This window comes from Pan paniscus, chromosome 4, assembly GCF_029289425.2.
Source record: "Pan paniscus chromosome 4, NHGRI_mPanPan1-v2.0_pri, whole genome shotgun sequence".
NCBI lineage: Eukaryota > Metazoa > Chordata > Mammalia > Primates > Hominidae > Pan > Pan paniscus.
In genome coordinates, this window is record NC_073253.2 from 98,832,247 (window position 1) to 98,846,940 (window position 14,694).

The following is a 14,694-nucleotide window of genomic DNA, read 5'->3' on the forward strand; positions in this document are numbered from 1 at the left end:
TTCACCTAATATTTTGTTGTATCCACATTAGCAACACAGTTCCAGGACCAGCTATCTATTGTTGTTATGTGGGATTTATTTGGCTTATTAACAAACTTATTCTTCCTCCTTCCATCTTGGTCTCTCCCTTTGTTATCGTATTATTTTCTGTCTTCAGCCAAATCCCTAATTGGGTCTTTAAAAGAATTTCTCATTTTTCCAACTAAATAAAATATGTGGGCTTCTAACTCTTCATGTTCCATCAACATGTGAAAATATCAAAATCCAACAATTAGCAGTATTAGACAAGTAATAAAAATTAGATATATCGCTTTAAACCTGAAGAGCAAAAATTATTGACTTTATATATGTATGTATATATGTAAGTCTGTTTGTATTTGACCCCAAACTATACTTTAAGATTCAAATCGAAGTTTTAAGTCTCCCAAACACAGACACTTTTAAAAAGGCTTTTGCATTTCTTGTACATTATCAATTCGAAACAGGTTAACGACTGAAATCCAGCTTTTCTCATTTTTCAGGACACTTGTCAAAACATGTTAAACGCACACACAAAAAACAAAATAGATTTTAAAAATTTAATGTATTATTACATTCATTTCCAGTAGAATACATTCACGGCACTATCACATCTATTATTCTTTTGAATTGGCCATTCCTTCTATTTACATAGCTTTTCACCTCTCAGAGGTTGGCAATTTAAGAGTTCTTATTAAAATAATAATTTACTTAGATGCTGATTTTTTCCCAAGTAAGGATTAAATATCCAAAACAAAATGTATAACTACACTTGTTGATACTTTATATTCTACTTTCCTATTTTAACATTATGAAAACCTGGAATTTTACAATGTAATCTTAGAATCTGCAAGTATTAAAAGTACATTTAGAGTAAAACTGAATTTCAAGATGCTCTATTTCATAATAATCAAGGTACATTATTTTCCATATACTTATGTAGCTCGAATTTTATTATGTATCTAAATGTCCTGTGTCAGTTTTAATTTGGTTTAAATTCTTGATACCAATAAGCCTTCATCAATTCCTAAGAAAATCACTGCTCATTAGTAAAATAAAGTTTTATCTGACAGTTATCTTTTATTTAAGTTAAATAAATGTTAAGTATCTAAAATTTTAATTAACAATATTTGGTAAATTAAATTTATTCTTATCATTCCTTCTTTTAATTTTGTCTATATATATTTTTAGTAATAGCTTCTAGTTCCTTTTACAGGGAGAATCGTCCTCTGCATTATACAGTACAGACTGTTGTAATTAGTTATGTAACTTTCACTAATTAGGTAAATTCACCTTTCACAATTTCTTTTTCCTTATCTATAAAATAAGGAAAGCTAATTTCATATATTATCCTTAAGGTCTCTTCTAGCTCTAGCATACATTAGTAAAGATGCAAATTATACAAATTTTGATATTCATAAACTATAATAGCTATTAAATCAATTTCAAAATAGCCTTTCAAAATGTGACTTTCTATGTTGCAAAATTGTGAACTACTATGTTTTGCTCTCTCTAGAATCTTACTGATTCAGCTCTAAAATATACTTATTTTGTCAAGGCTTCTTAGAATGTGTTGGAATAAGGTCAAAGCCTAGATATATTTAAGCATAATAAATAGTATTGGTAATGATTATACAATTTTTTGCTAACACAGATACATCACTCATCACAAAATGAAATAAAGCCAATGTTTTAAATTAAATATGTAAATCTGCCTGGGACTTATTTAATATCCGACCTTTGAGGACAATTCCTTTCAAGTTTAATTTCAGTGCAAAAGCAGAGAATCTTGGTTTGTCTTAATAACAGCTTTAGGTATAAGTAACATATAAGTAGATATGTTAATTAATTTTAGGTCTAAAAGAGAGGTCCCAGATATAATAGTATGCTTTTCTCCTTCCATGAGGGTGTGGTATTGAGATCACTATTAAATTATTAAATTAGAAAATTCTTAACACTGGTCAAATTGGACGAGTGGCGACACTATAACACCTCCACTGCCAGAACAATGGAACTCCCAGGAAAGAGCAAGTGGGACTGCAATGGGGAGATGAACAAAAACCATATATTGACAACTTAAAGGTAACAAAAGGACTAAAAAATTAATGCCAGCTAACTCAAGCTAATACAAGTTAAAAATTCATTAAAATTACTTTGTTTCATTTCTCAAATCAGGAACTTTCTTCGTCATCAGTTTAATGCTTACAAGAGGCACTGAAATTTATGCACATTTCTAGAACATCTTTCCAACATGATTTTCTCTTATTAGAAAAATGGTTTTGTGAGATAAAACTGTGACGGAAGAAAAGAAACCAAGAGAGAAAAAGTTCAGAGAAGACTGACCCAAATTTAACCTAATCTGAGGCAATATTGTAAAAATGTGTAAAAATATGAATTTGTGATTAAGACAGAAGAACATTTTGAAAATATTTTGAAAACCCAACATCGTATTTTGTGTTGTGACACTCTCAAGAATACTGAATAATCTCTAATATCACTTGAGGAATGAGTGTTATTAGAAATTATTAAATAATACTCAAAGCTTAGTTCTTAGATTTAGAGATTAGGATTTATTCTAATCCAGTGTTTGATTAATTGATGTGCAATAGCTCGGCTTGGTGGCACAAAGAATGCCTGCTGCTTCCCTTTGGTCAGAACATCCAGGACCTAAAACACACCATAATAGAATGCATTAGGATTTCAAAGCTGTCATATTTAAATACTATTCCCATGCTTACATAATTCAATTAAAATGTGATGAGTTTTACAGTGAATAACAACAGTAGAAAGTGACAACATCCATATTTACATGCAAAGTTTTTTTTTTTTTTGGAAACAAGGTCTTGCACTCTGCCACCCAGACTGGAGTTGCAGTGGTGCGATCATGGCTCACTGCAGCTTTGACTTCCTGGGCTCAGGCGATCCTCCTGCCTCAGCCTCCCAAGTAGCTGGTACCATAGGTGCACCTGGCTAACTTTTTAAAAATTATCTGTAGAGACAGGGTCTCCCTATGTTGCCCAGGCTAGTCTCAAACTCCTGGGCTCAATCAAGCTTCCTGCCTTGGCCTTCCAAAGTTCTGGGATTATAGGTATAAGCCACCATGCCCAGCCTCAACATGCAAAATTTAGGACAGCATTTTTAATTGCTTCACTGAGTAAGTGATTCAGTTTTTTAAATGTTCCAGAAAGACACATTCCCTTATGAAAATGACATCACGAAAAAGCAAAATGTACGCTCCACACTTAATTTCTAAGCAAAGCCAACTTTTGAAACAGATTCTTTTTTATAAAATTCATAAGCAATAATCTAATTTCCATCTTTTAGGATTAAGCATAGAATAAAATTAATTTTATGCAGGCAAAGTCAGAAAGAATTTCAGGTCAGATGAGTAATTTATCTTTTAATATATTATTTAGGAATGACATTTTAAAAAGTTATTTTAAGTGTATGTTTATTATACAGTTATGTCATTCTTGTCCTTAAGTACATTTTAAAATGAATAAAAACTTTCTGAAAATTTTAAGCACTCACTGATGTTTTTTGAGAGCTACTTGTTTTAATGTTATAAATTAAAATATAAAATGTCTAAGAATATTCCTGTTTCTCATCTATGAATTAATGTTTATCTAAACCCACTGATAGGTATTATTATTGATGTGAAGGAATGGAATCTGAAATTTGAAATGGTACAGAATCATCTCTACTAGAAAAATCTCATAGAGTAAGTTAATATAGATCACATTAGTGAAATATACTCCTCCTGTATGGAATTACTAATTACCATGTAATCCATGCATAATGAGAGGGCCAAAGGCATCATTCAACTTGCTGAAAATATGCATCCTTGCTCTGTGACCAAACCAATACAGTCAGGGAACAATCAATAGAAGAAGGAAATTAAATTGAACTTTACCTGTTCTCTAGTGAACCAGCGGGCATCCTCTATTTCATTCTTGTCAACTTTAATTTCTGTAGACACTGCCAGAGCTAAGCAACCAATCATTAAGGAGGAAGGCATTGGCCATGGTTGACAAGCGACATACTGAACATGGCCAACTTTGACTCCACTTTCCTCTTCTACTTCTCTCCTAACAGCATCTTCTATTGTCTCTCCTAATGAAATGGAGCAAAAGAACAAGTTGCTGATGAACATGCCCGGGACACTTTGTGTCCTGAATGGTTCAAACATCTGGAAATCACTTTGGACAGAAACCCAATGCAAATAATCAGAAAGCAGAAGCCTAAAACTAGACTGTAATTGAAGAAAACATAATTTTTTTAAAGTACATGACCATATATAGAATATCAAAATGCCAACAATAAACTTTTCGTTTTTTTTAAGGTACAAATTTGTCAGTTACATTTTAAAAATAATGATACCATCTAAAAATATCCAATACCTGATATTGGTTAAACACTATGCAAACACTTGATATCTTATCTCATGTATATATTGTCCACGAAATAGTTATAAATTACATGATTTTTACAAATAGCTCTTTCACACTAAAATTCTGAAACTTTTTTTTATTATGTTGTCAAACAATTATTGCAGGTAACTCTTTTCAGGTCATTAAAAGATTACAAACTACATAAGATGAAATTTAATACTTTTTCTAAGCAATTATTTTCCTCTAGATGACTGCTGACTCTGCTATGATAAGTGATGCCTATAAATGTACTTTATATTTCTAATTTGTTGGAATTAAGAATTAGAATAGGGGAAATTGTTTCTAAGTAAAATCATTTCTAAGTAAAATCTGGAAGTTTAGAAACATTTTGCTAAATATTGCTATATTTAGCAAAATATATTTTAAATATAGCTTTCTATTTCAAATAGATTGATAAATTTCCTACACGAAAATTAACTTATAATAATCAAAAGAACACACATAGTAAAAATATAATTATAGACTAGCGTAAGGTATTTGCAAAACCATAACTAACAAAAGATTAGCATATGCTACATGTTTAAGAATTCTTAAAATGAATAAAAAAGGATGAACAATGAAAACAAAACTAGGTAAAAGATAAACATCTAAAATTCAGAGAAAAGAAAACTGAATGCCTAATACACATTTGAAAAAAGATGTTCCATAGGCAAGAAAATGAAAATGAAAACGAGATACGATTTCATTCACTCCTCAGAATGACAAATTTAAAAGTCTGAAAATCCTAACTTGGTGAAGATGTGGAATAATGGAACGTTTCATGTTCTGCTGGAGGAAGTGTAAATTGGCAGAAACACTTCAGAGACAACTTGGCAATATACAGAAAAGGTTAAGATGCGCATATCACATGAGCTGGTGGTGCTACTCTATGTATATAACCTAGATAACTCTTGCAAATGTGCACAAGGAGAAGTATAAAAATATTAATTGCAGTGCTGTTTGTAATAAGAACTTTAAAATAAACTAAATGTCCAATCAGCAGAATGGATAAATAGTGGAATATCCATGAATGGATTACTACCCAGCAGTTAAGACAATGACCTAGAACTACTAAAGACAGCATAGTGATTTGGAGCAAGAACTCAGAAACCAACATGCCCAGGCTTAAATCTCTTCCTTATCACTTATTAGGTGTTTGATCTTGAGCAAATTATTTAATCCCTATGCCTTAGTGCCCCTACCTGCAAAATCACTGTAATAGTGTATTTTATAAGGTTGTATGAGGATCATACAAAAAATATATATAAAACATAGCCTGATACTGTTTTATATATATGATATGATCCTCCTCCAAAACACAGCCTGATACTATATGTTTACTGTTATTATCTAGCAATGCAAATATTGGAAATTGAAATTGAGATAAAACGTATTAATTAGATGTATTCATTCACTCCACAAACATTTACTGACTTTCTACTACATGTGCTACAGGAATGTGCTATGAGGGTTTCAGATACAGCAGTGGATAAAATAAAGTCCCTGTGCTTATGAAACTTATATTCTTGAAACAGCAGATAATAAATTAGTAAGTACATACATACATACATACGGTATTAGGTGATGATGAGTGCCATAGGGAAAAATCAGGAAGGATGATAGGGATTGTGAATGCAGGGTATGGGGGCTAACTAATGTATCTGGGGCAATCAAGCAAGGCCTCTTTGAAAAGGTAACAGTTGAGTCTAGTACAGAAGGAAATGAGGTGGAACCTAGATACCTGGGTCAAGAGCAACATATCAAAGAGCAAATACTGAATTTTTAACAAAGCAGACCAAATTACTAGGAAAAGTAATTTATATAATTCTCATATAAAACATGAGCATTACATGTTTATATTATTAAAATTGTATCATTTTTAAAATACCTTAAAATAACCGAGTTTTATAACATGATTATTTATCAGAGATTATTTCTCAAATGTTACCTAAACTTTGTATTTTGAAATTATAAATTAAATATAAATTATTAAGAAATGGCTTACCAGGCTCAATAAATCCAGCAAGGCAAGTAAACATGCCTGGGGGAAATCTTTTCTGCCTGCCTAAAAGGCATTTGGTCCCATCTGGATGAATAACTTGCATGATCACTACTGGATCTGTTGAAAAAAAAAATCAGATACATGAATGGCAGGAAAAACGAATTTAGATTCATTGTACAAACACTGTCTGATAGGATAATATAAAGGTATATCTCCTATAGGGATAGAACTCTTGTCTGGTTGTAAGAGATTGCTTCTTTCTGCCCTAATGTAGCTGATAATAGAATATCTCAGGGAAATTGTATAGAATACTGTCAGTAAGCTAAAGGAAGACCATTTTTGTCCTTCTTCCCCCAATCTTAACAGCAACATTTATTCTGTACTTATGGATGTTAGGTGTATTATTACTTTTCAATGAGAAAAAAATTTGAGTAGTTAATACATGGAAATAAGGAAAATTCAAATTTTACCACGGTAAATAGTTAATTTCCCTCTTCCATCCTAACTCTTAACAAAGTGTTTTTAAAAGCTAATGTGATTCTATGATTAAAGTCATTAAATAAAATTTAAATAACAGTTCATCTCTCTAGAAGTTACTAATTCAGCAAATTCTTCTCACTATATCATGGCTAAGAACTAGGAATTAAATGTAAAAGGCTCTTGAGCAACAAAAACAGATGTCACTAAGCCATGTATTTTTCTCCCCAGAGGCCTCCTCAGGTATTGCTGTGCCTATCTATTCTTCTTTTACATAGTTTTAAAGGTCTGGGTTACCAGATTTCCAAACCTACAGCAGACTCAAGGCAGCAATTAGAAGAGAGAATACAGGCAGACATTAACAGTAATGAAAAGCTAGGGCCAGGCTGTACTGCTTTAGTAATGCCTCAAACAGGCAATAAATTGTACTTAGTGGGGCTTTTTCTCCACTAAGTAGAGCCAAATTGGTTGGCTTTTGAAATCATGTATCATAACATATCAAATTATAGTGAGTAACCCAAAGTTAAGAAATGGCTATTGATGTACCATGTTTTTTACTTAAAAATCATGAAAGTATGTAACACTTTAACACATTCTTAATGGTTAGACATGTTTTCCATAAAAAGGAAAACTCTTTAACTCCTCACAAATTTTCTCTTTCCAAAATATCTTATTCGCCAAGATCCAGGTGGCTGAGATATAAAATAAAGGGCTTACCAACTCTTGGGTATGAGGTATTATGGACGCCATTGAGACTAGGACAGTCTTCTTTTAAACATAGTCTCTTATAGCCACCTTCTTCAATTTTAGTTGCATTTCCACAGGTTGGGCAAAACTTGTGTCGACTGTGCCAGGCAAGAACAGATCTTGCTTGAGCTACAACCCCTTCAAAAAAAAGAAAAGCACAAAAATTTTAATTCTGTAAGAAATTAAAATCAATATATAAGTAAAATGTTCTCAAGCTACAATAAGAATAGCTGTGTGATCAGGGGTTTTAGTATTTCTATTTTTATAATGCGTATTTTTCTTTTAAAGTAAAAGATTTAATTTTCTGGATTACAAAAATTAGATTTTTTTGTTTGAATAAAATATAACTTTCATATAAGATAGACATACTAACATCTATCTTACATTCTATATTAGATCAGGCTTTTACTGTAGGTGATTTTAAAATTTGGGGTATTCATGATTCTAGTATAGAGTAAGTTTACAAACAGTGATTTTACAATAGTGATTTTAATAAAAATATACCACAAAGTCAGTTCTTAAGTGAGATTTGTACTCTAAAGGAAATATTACTAGGAAACTGTAGGAGGCTATCACCACTCTCTTGGTGACGATGCCATTGATGGTCCAAGCCATGTGGAACACAACCTGTTTTCAAGTGGAGACTGCATGTACACAGTATAAAACACACTGCATTTACTACATTCATGGTTAACCTTGTTTACCAAAAAATGCCTAATAGGATAAATCTTAAAATATATACACTTTAGCTATAGGTTTACTCTGGTAGTTCAAAAAAAGTTAATATGGCCTGGCCAGAAATATTACAGTTGAGGCAATAAGACTAGAAATGCTATATGTTAAATGCTTGACAAAGTTACCCTCCCTAAAATACATTATTTGGTCTACAGATTTTTGAAATGAACAAAATAATAACAAAAATTCTAACATAGTTTAAACTGGGAAAAATAAAACAGTCGTAACGAACAGACAACATTACGTTTTTGCCTGCTACGTAACCTTGTAATATGTAACTTACACTAGGGTATTTACATTATTTCAGAATCATCACAATAAGAAAAGCTAACATTTATTGAGTACTTACAATGTGCCAAGCATCATGCAAGGAATTTTATATAGATTATTTAATGTTTAGAGCAACCCTAAAGAAGATAGGTACTATTATTATCATTTTCTTTAGGAGTAAACTGAGTTGCAGAAAAGTTAAGTAACTGTGTAAACTTATAGAGCAAGTGAGTTAAAAGGCCTCAGTTTTCCTACAAGGGAAAAAAGCAAGCAACTAGCTCATTTATCAGATCTTTTTGATCTTAAAATGATATATATATATATGTCTAAAGAAAATAAATTTTCTTAAAAAAGTTTGATGATTTCTCCACAGGTGTGGAGAATAAAACATACCACACCAGATGTTGAGGAGGAGATATTTAAGCAGTCTCTGGAAGGACCTCTATCACCTAAGGGAAGGTGGTCACTGACAAGTGACCTATTCCTAACTTGCCAGTAACTCATCAGTCTACCATAATCTGGTTTCTGTTCCTTTCACTCCACTGACGTTTCTCTTGTCAAGTTCATCAATAGCTTCATATTACCAAAGACAAAGATTCTTTAAAAAACAAAACAAAACAAAACAAAAAAACCACTTTGCCTTCATCTTACTCAAGTTCATAACAGCATTCAATACATTTGACCACTCCCTCCTGGAAATACTCTGCTGTCTTGGTTTCCCTGAGGCCTCTTGCTCTCTTCCTACCTCATGGCCACACTGTTTCCAACTCCTTTGATGGCTCTCCTGCTTGCAGCTTACCTTTAAATTTAGGGGGATTCAGGTCTTATTCTGAGTTTTTCTTTCTTCCTCTCAACTCTCCAAGTAATCTCAGTAGTTTTTTGGGATTTAAGTATCTGTGTGTTGATGACTGCCATATGGGTATTTCCAGTTCAGACATCTGATTGTAATGTCCATTTCTAAAACTTAGTATGCCCAAAAGTAAAATCTTGATTTTTTAAATCCAAGTCTGTCCTGCTTTCTTGCTCTACCCATCATCCTATATTATTGAGAAATGGTATCACTATATACCAAATTATTAAAGTCTCTAGCCTAGCAGTCATTCTTAATCTTTTCCTTCATTATTATATATCCCATATCCAATTCAATAGCAAAGACCAGTGATTTTCTCTCCAAACTTTATATTGCATATACCCTCTTTCCTCCATTTCTACTATCAGTACCTTAATTCATGCCATATTACCACCATCTCTCACTTATAAGGGTCTCAACCTACAGATCAAGCCCTATCCCTTCTACCTCGAGAATACCTCAGATTCTCCCTTTGTCTCCATCTCCACTGCCTCCATTCTAACTCAAGCCATTGCAGTCTCTTACTTGGGCACCTGTAATACTCAATTCCCTCTTAACAAGACTCCCAACTTTCACACTTACTTACTTACATGTGTACAATTTATGCTCTATGATGCAGCCAGTGTGCAGTGTTTTTTTTAAAAAAATATTTTAAACGCAGATTAGGTTACATTTAAATGGCTTTAGAATCAAACCCCAATTTCTTACCATGCCATAAAAAGCCCCATCAACAGAATACAAAACAAAACAGTCAAGGTCTTTGCCATCATGTTCTACATGTAGCAGGAACTAAGAATTATTCAATGAAGAATCAAATGAGATCATCATGCACCAGGGTTAATTCTCAGGAAATCAGTCTGGGCTGATTAGAACTACTAACTGCCCAGGAGAGTAGTCCCCTAGGGTGAGAACTTTAAGAGGTTTCTGATGAAGACAGTCTAATTTCACTGCTTACTGGAAAAAGAGTGCCCCTGGAAAGTACAAATACATACAACTCCAACTCAATTCTAAAAACCAGATTTTACCAATGAAAAGTAGCATTCATTTCTTACCAGCTTCTTTTTCTTTCAATTGCAGAAGGGCTGGCATAGGAGGATGAAGAAAGTAACAATTTTCATGTCTTTGCTTGAATTCTTCAGCAGCAATAGGATCTATACCTAGAGCAAACCAGGCAACCAATCCATCTTCCTCCTCTCTCGGGACTTCACCAGCATAATTAAGTAGCTTGTCTTTTATTTCAAGTTCTACTCCAAGAAAAATCAAGGTGATCTTCTCAGGCTGGGCCAAATAATCCTTTATATCTGTGTAGTTCAGCTGACAAAGCCTAACTTCTGGCTGTTGGAAACTTTCTTTATTGCCACCTAGAGTAACCAAGGGATTTAAATCTGAGAAAAGAATAAAAACTGTGGCTGGATGGCTTTCTTTAGCTAGCAGCCAGTCAGAATTATTTCTCTTTTCACTTTTCCGGTCCAGTAGTGTTTTGCTAAAATAATTTTCACATTCTTCCACTTCATTCGTTAGGAACCAAGGCTTCTTCCCACCTTTAGCAGTAGCTAGTAAATTAGCTATATGCTTATAACCCCAAAATACAGCAATATCCAGTGCAGTCTGCCTTGATTTATTGACAATTGATCTGTCACACCTATAGATGGAAGAAAAAATTGGGGAGAAAAAGTAAAATAGGAAGTAAACACTTTCTCCTGTATTTATTTCAATAAAATATTTCCAGATACATATTAAAGTCCTTCTTTTTAATGATTACATAGATTTTTTTTCTTTTGTTACATAGTTTACTACTGGGAAGGTTAAAAGAACAATCATAAATGACAAAAAGTTAGAGACAGTGGATACTTACACTTTCTGGATAATTACTCACAAAATAAAACAGTATTAAGCTTTATGCACTATAAAGAGATACCAAAATTCTACAAGAAGTCCTTGGTAGTCATAGTGAGATCTGCATTTTCTATTTGGGAGGAAAATTTATAATTAGACTCCTCATAAATTTGCTTTGCTATAAAGAAATAATTTCTCAGTGAAAAAGGTTACAAAGTTTTAAGTTAGAATAATTGTGCTACATTTTTACATAAATTAGCCAATGAGTTATTTAGTAGTTCAACAATATAAATATGGAAACAAGCAAAATTTTAAAGTAAATATGTAACAAATAAATTAAACCACAAACCCTTTCAGGTGGTACAGCCTAAAATGTTTACCCTTTCTCAAGCAGAAATTGGACAATCTCTGGGTGCCCATTCCTTGCCGCATACATTAAAGCAGTCCAGCCATTTTCAGAAGTTTCATTGAGAAGAGATGGAGAATGACTGAGTATTCCTGTTAACTTGGCAATATCTCCTTCAGCAGCTGAACAGTGAAACTGAGTAACTATTTCTTGCTTCGGACTTCTTTTTACAGAAGACATTTCTTCCTTAAAAGAAGGAAAATCAGGGGAAAAAGCTTATTTGCAACTGCTTTTTTATCAATGAACAATATTGATAAATAGCAATAGAATAATAGCAATGGTTTCCAAGGCAACATACTATTCAACAGGCAATCCTTAAACAGCATACATTTCAATTTCAAAATGTTATCAGTTTAGAATTATAAAATGCAACGCAATTTATATGCCCATGGGAGTTACACAAAATAATGAATAAAGAGCTCTGACAGTACAGACGAGGGGGCCATATCCTTGGGAGGGGGAACCAGGTAACATATTACATAAGGAGGAGGTATTTAGGGTAGACCAGAGGGGACTTCACGATGGGGTGGGGACATGAGGGGGAGAGCATTAAAACAGATGGAAGTAAAGGCAGAGACTTTCTAAGTTTCACAGGAAAACAGTTTATTGTTTGACCTTGCACAATTAATTCTGTAATCCATCTAGGATCTATTTTTGTTCATGGCATGAGGTAGGGGTCAAGATACTTTTTTACCCAATGCATAATCCATATTACTCCGCATTATTCTTGAAATTAACATCTTTGTCCTACTACACTGAGACAAATATTGTCACAAATCAGATGATCATATATTTTTGGTTCTATTATTGGACAGTTCTGTTGGTCACTTTGTTGTAGTTGAATCAGAGCAGCTTTTAAAACTCATTAACTTTATCTGCTTTGTCACCTTTTTGTTTCAGTGGGGTAAAAAACCCCGAAATAATTGTTCCATACTCTTAAATATTGCCTAATCATGGACTGCAGATGATAGAGCACAAACTGAGCTTTTTTTGTCTTTTTTTTTTTTGGCGGCAGGGGATGGTGAAAATGGTTCATGATTCAACTGTCTGTGAACTTCTCAAAGTATTTTTTTTAAGGTATAATTCTTCTTTCTATGAAATGCTATTAAGAAAAGATTTGGGATTCTAACATTTCTATCATTCTAAGCAATAAGATTTTTAAGCTAAAAAGACAGGTTATAGCCCATAGTTTTTGATAGCTGCTGTCTCCTGGGTTCTGAAAGGGCGATCTGGCTGATGAATTGCATAGCAGGAATAGTATGAAGAAAATTCAGGGAAAACAAGGAGTAAAGATTAATTGTCTCATTTTGGAGCTGTTCACCTTTCCTATTTGTGTCTTTCTGCTACTTATAAATAGGTTAAAACTGCTCACAGTCATGGAAACACTTGGATGAAACCTAACAGTGGAAATCTGTTTAGAAATTAAATTACCAGATGTAATATCTACATGACAGAATAATTTTTGATTGATTCTAGAATTTACTTCGCTGTTCCTTTCATATTGAAATTTCTAAATACGTTAAAAATACTATGCATAACAAAAGCTACAACTTTTCAGGACTTTATTTTGAAGCACTGCTGTACAGCTCCTGTACTGATCTCCCTTCCAAATTGTCTTTCTCTTAAGTTTATTTTCCAAAAACCCATACTATAGTTTTTTCAGCTACGTTTAGTTTGAATAATATTTCACTGTCTCATGTTCTGGGGTCACCGTCACTCCCTCACATTCTCACAGGCCGCGCCAGGTAACTGCAAAATTGTCCTTCAAAAATACAGCGTCATTCACTACCTCCAGGGCAATGCTTATGCATATGCTATTCTGTGGAGATGGGAAGTGGAAAGTGTACACTTTTCCCTCTAGCTTTCTCAGCAGAAAAGCCATCTAGAAATAGTACCATTATTCATTCCAGAGAAGCACATAAAGTCTAACACCCAATTCTACTGTTTGATTTACTTTTTCAATTCTCATTGACAGGTTATAGAAGGTAAAGATTTGAAGGCAGAATAAAGTGCTGCCCTTGTTTTCCAAGAAGCTCAAGGACTATTCCGAGAAATCATTTAAAAGAATATTAGATTTAAAGGGACATAAATTTTTAACAAACCAACATCCACTTTTACTGACATGTAACCCGGGGCCCATGACTTCCGCATGCTCACACAGACCGAATGGGACAGGACAGGACCTTAAATATCGCTCTGTCACTGAAATCACTGACCATCAATTAACGAATTTCATCCACTCCCTGGGCACTCAAGACCAATTAAGTGCCACCCGTGCACGGTCTCTGAAAATGGTAAAATGCCTTGAGATATTTTACTTTCTTGCCACTACTGTGAGATTCCTTCTTTCGAGGTGAAATCACACCCTAAGTAGCGCTTCCTTTTCCCCATCTCAGCTTGGGCAGGAAACTCTACGACCTCAGTACCGCCTGCGCCTCCGCCCTGTCCCGGGAGCCCCTGCAAATGCGTCCGTGGCTCCCGCGCCTGCGCCCACCAAACCACTACGAGGCTGCGCCACACAACTCAGCAGGGCCACGCAGGGCAGCGCGGGAACCAAAGAGCCCAGGGAAGTGGTCACCGCCCCCAGAGGAGGCAATGAGACGACTAACTCCCCACTGCTTCTACTAACCCAAAGGTGACCACAGTAGAGGCAACCACGATGCAGTCCAAAGATTGGGATATCCCACTCGCTTTTCCTGGAGCCGGATGCAGCCTTCCCGACTTCCGGTGGAGATCCGGGGGCGGGAGGGGGGCCTTCCCGCGGTTTTATGGGAGATGTAGTTTGAAGCCCACAGGTTGTGCGCAAGTGAGAAGGGGTGGAGATTGCGGGTGGAAGTGTTTGGGAGCCGGCGCGGGAGAGATCGCGGTCTAAAGGATTGGCGCTGAATGAAGGGCTGAAAATCCTTCTCCTGAGACTGTGATG

General features: G+C 34.3%; 1 protein-coding gene across 5 annotated transcripts; it reads right to left on the reverse strand.

Moving 5' to 3' along the window:
- Window positions 1-564: 564 nt before the first annotated feature.
- NUDT12 (nudix hydrolase 12) lies at window positions 565-14,541 on the reverse strand. 5 transcript variants are annotated; one of them, XM_057302319.2, is made up of 7 exons: window positions 14,401-14,541; window positions 11,800-11,957; window positions 10,582-11,171; window positions 7,645-7,812; window positions 6,454-6,567; window positions 3,932-4,131; window positions 565-2,685 (listed from the first exon to the last, which is right to left on the reverse strand). In XM_057302319.2, the coding sequence occupies exons 2-7, from the start codon at window positions 11,949-11,951 to the stop codon at window positions 2,575-2,577; spliced, it is 1,335 nt and encodes a 444-aa protein (XP_057158302.1). In that variant the 5' UTR covers window positions 11,952-11,957; window positions 14,401-14,541; the 3' UTR covers window positions 565-2,574. The 5 variants fall into 5 exon arrangements, with proteins under 5 accessions (XP_057158302.1, XP_003828356.3, XP_008951926.3 ...); XM_003828308.6 differs by having other exon boundaries at window positions 11,746-11,957; window positions 14,401-14,540; XM_008953678.6 differs by having other exon boundaries at window positions 11,746-11,953; window positions 14,401-14,533.
- Window positions 14,542-14,694: the final 153 nt, after the last annotated feature.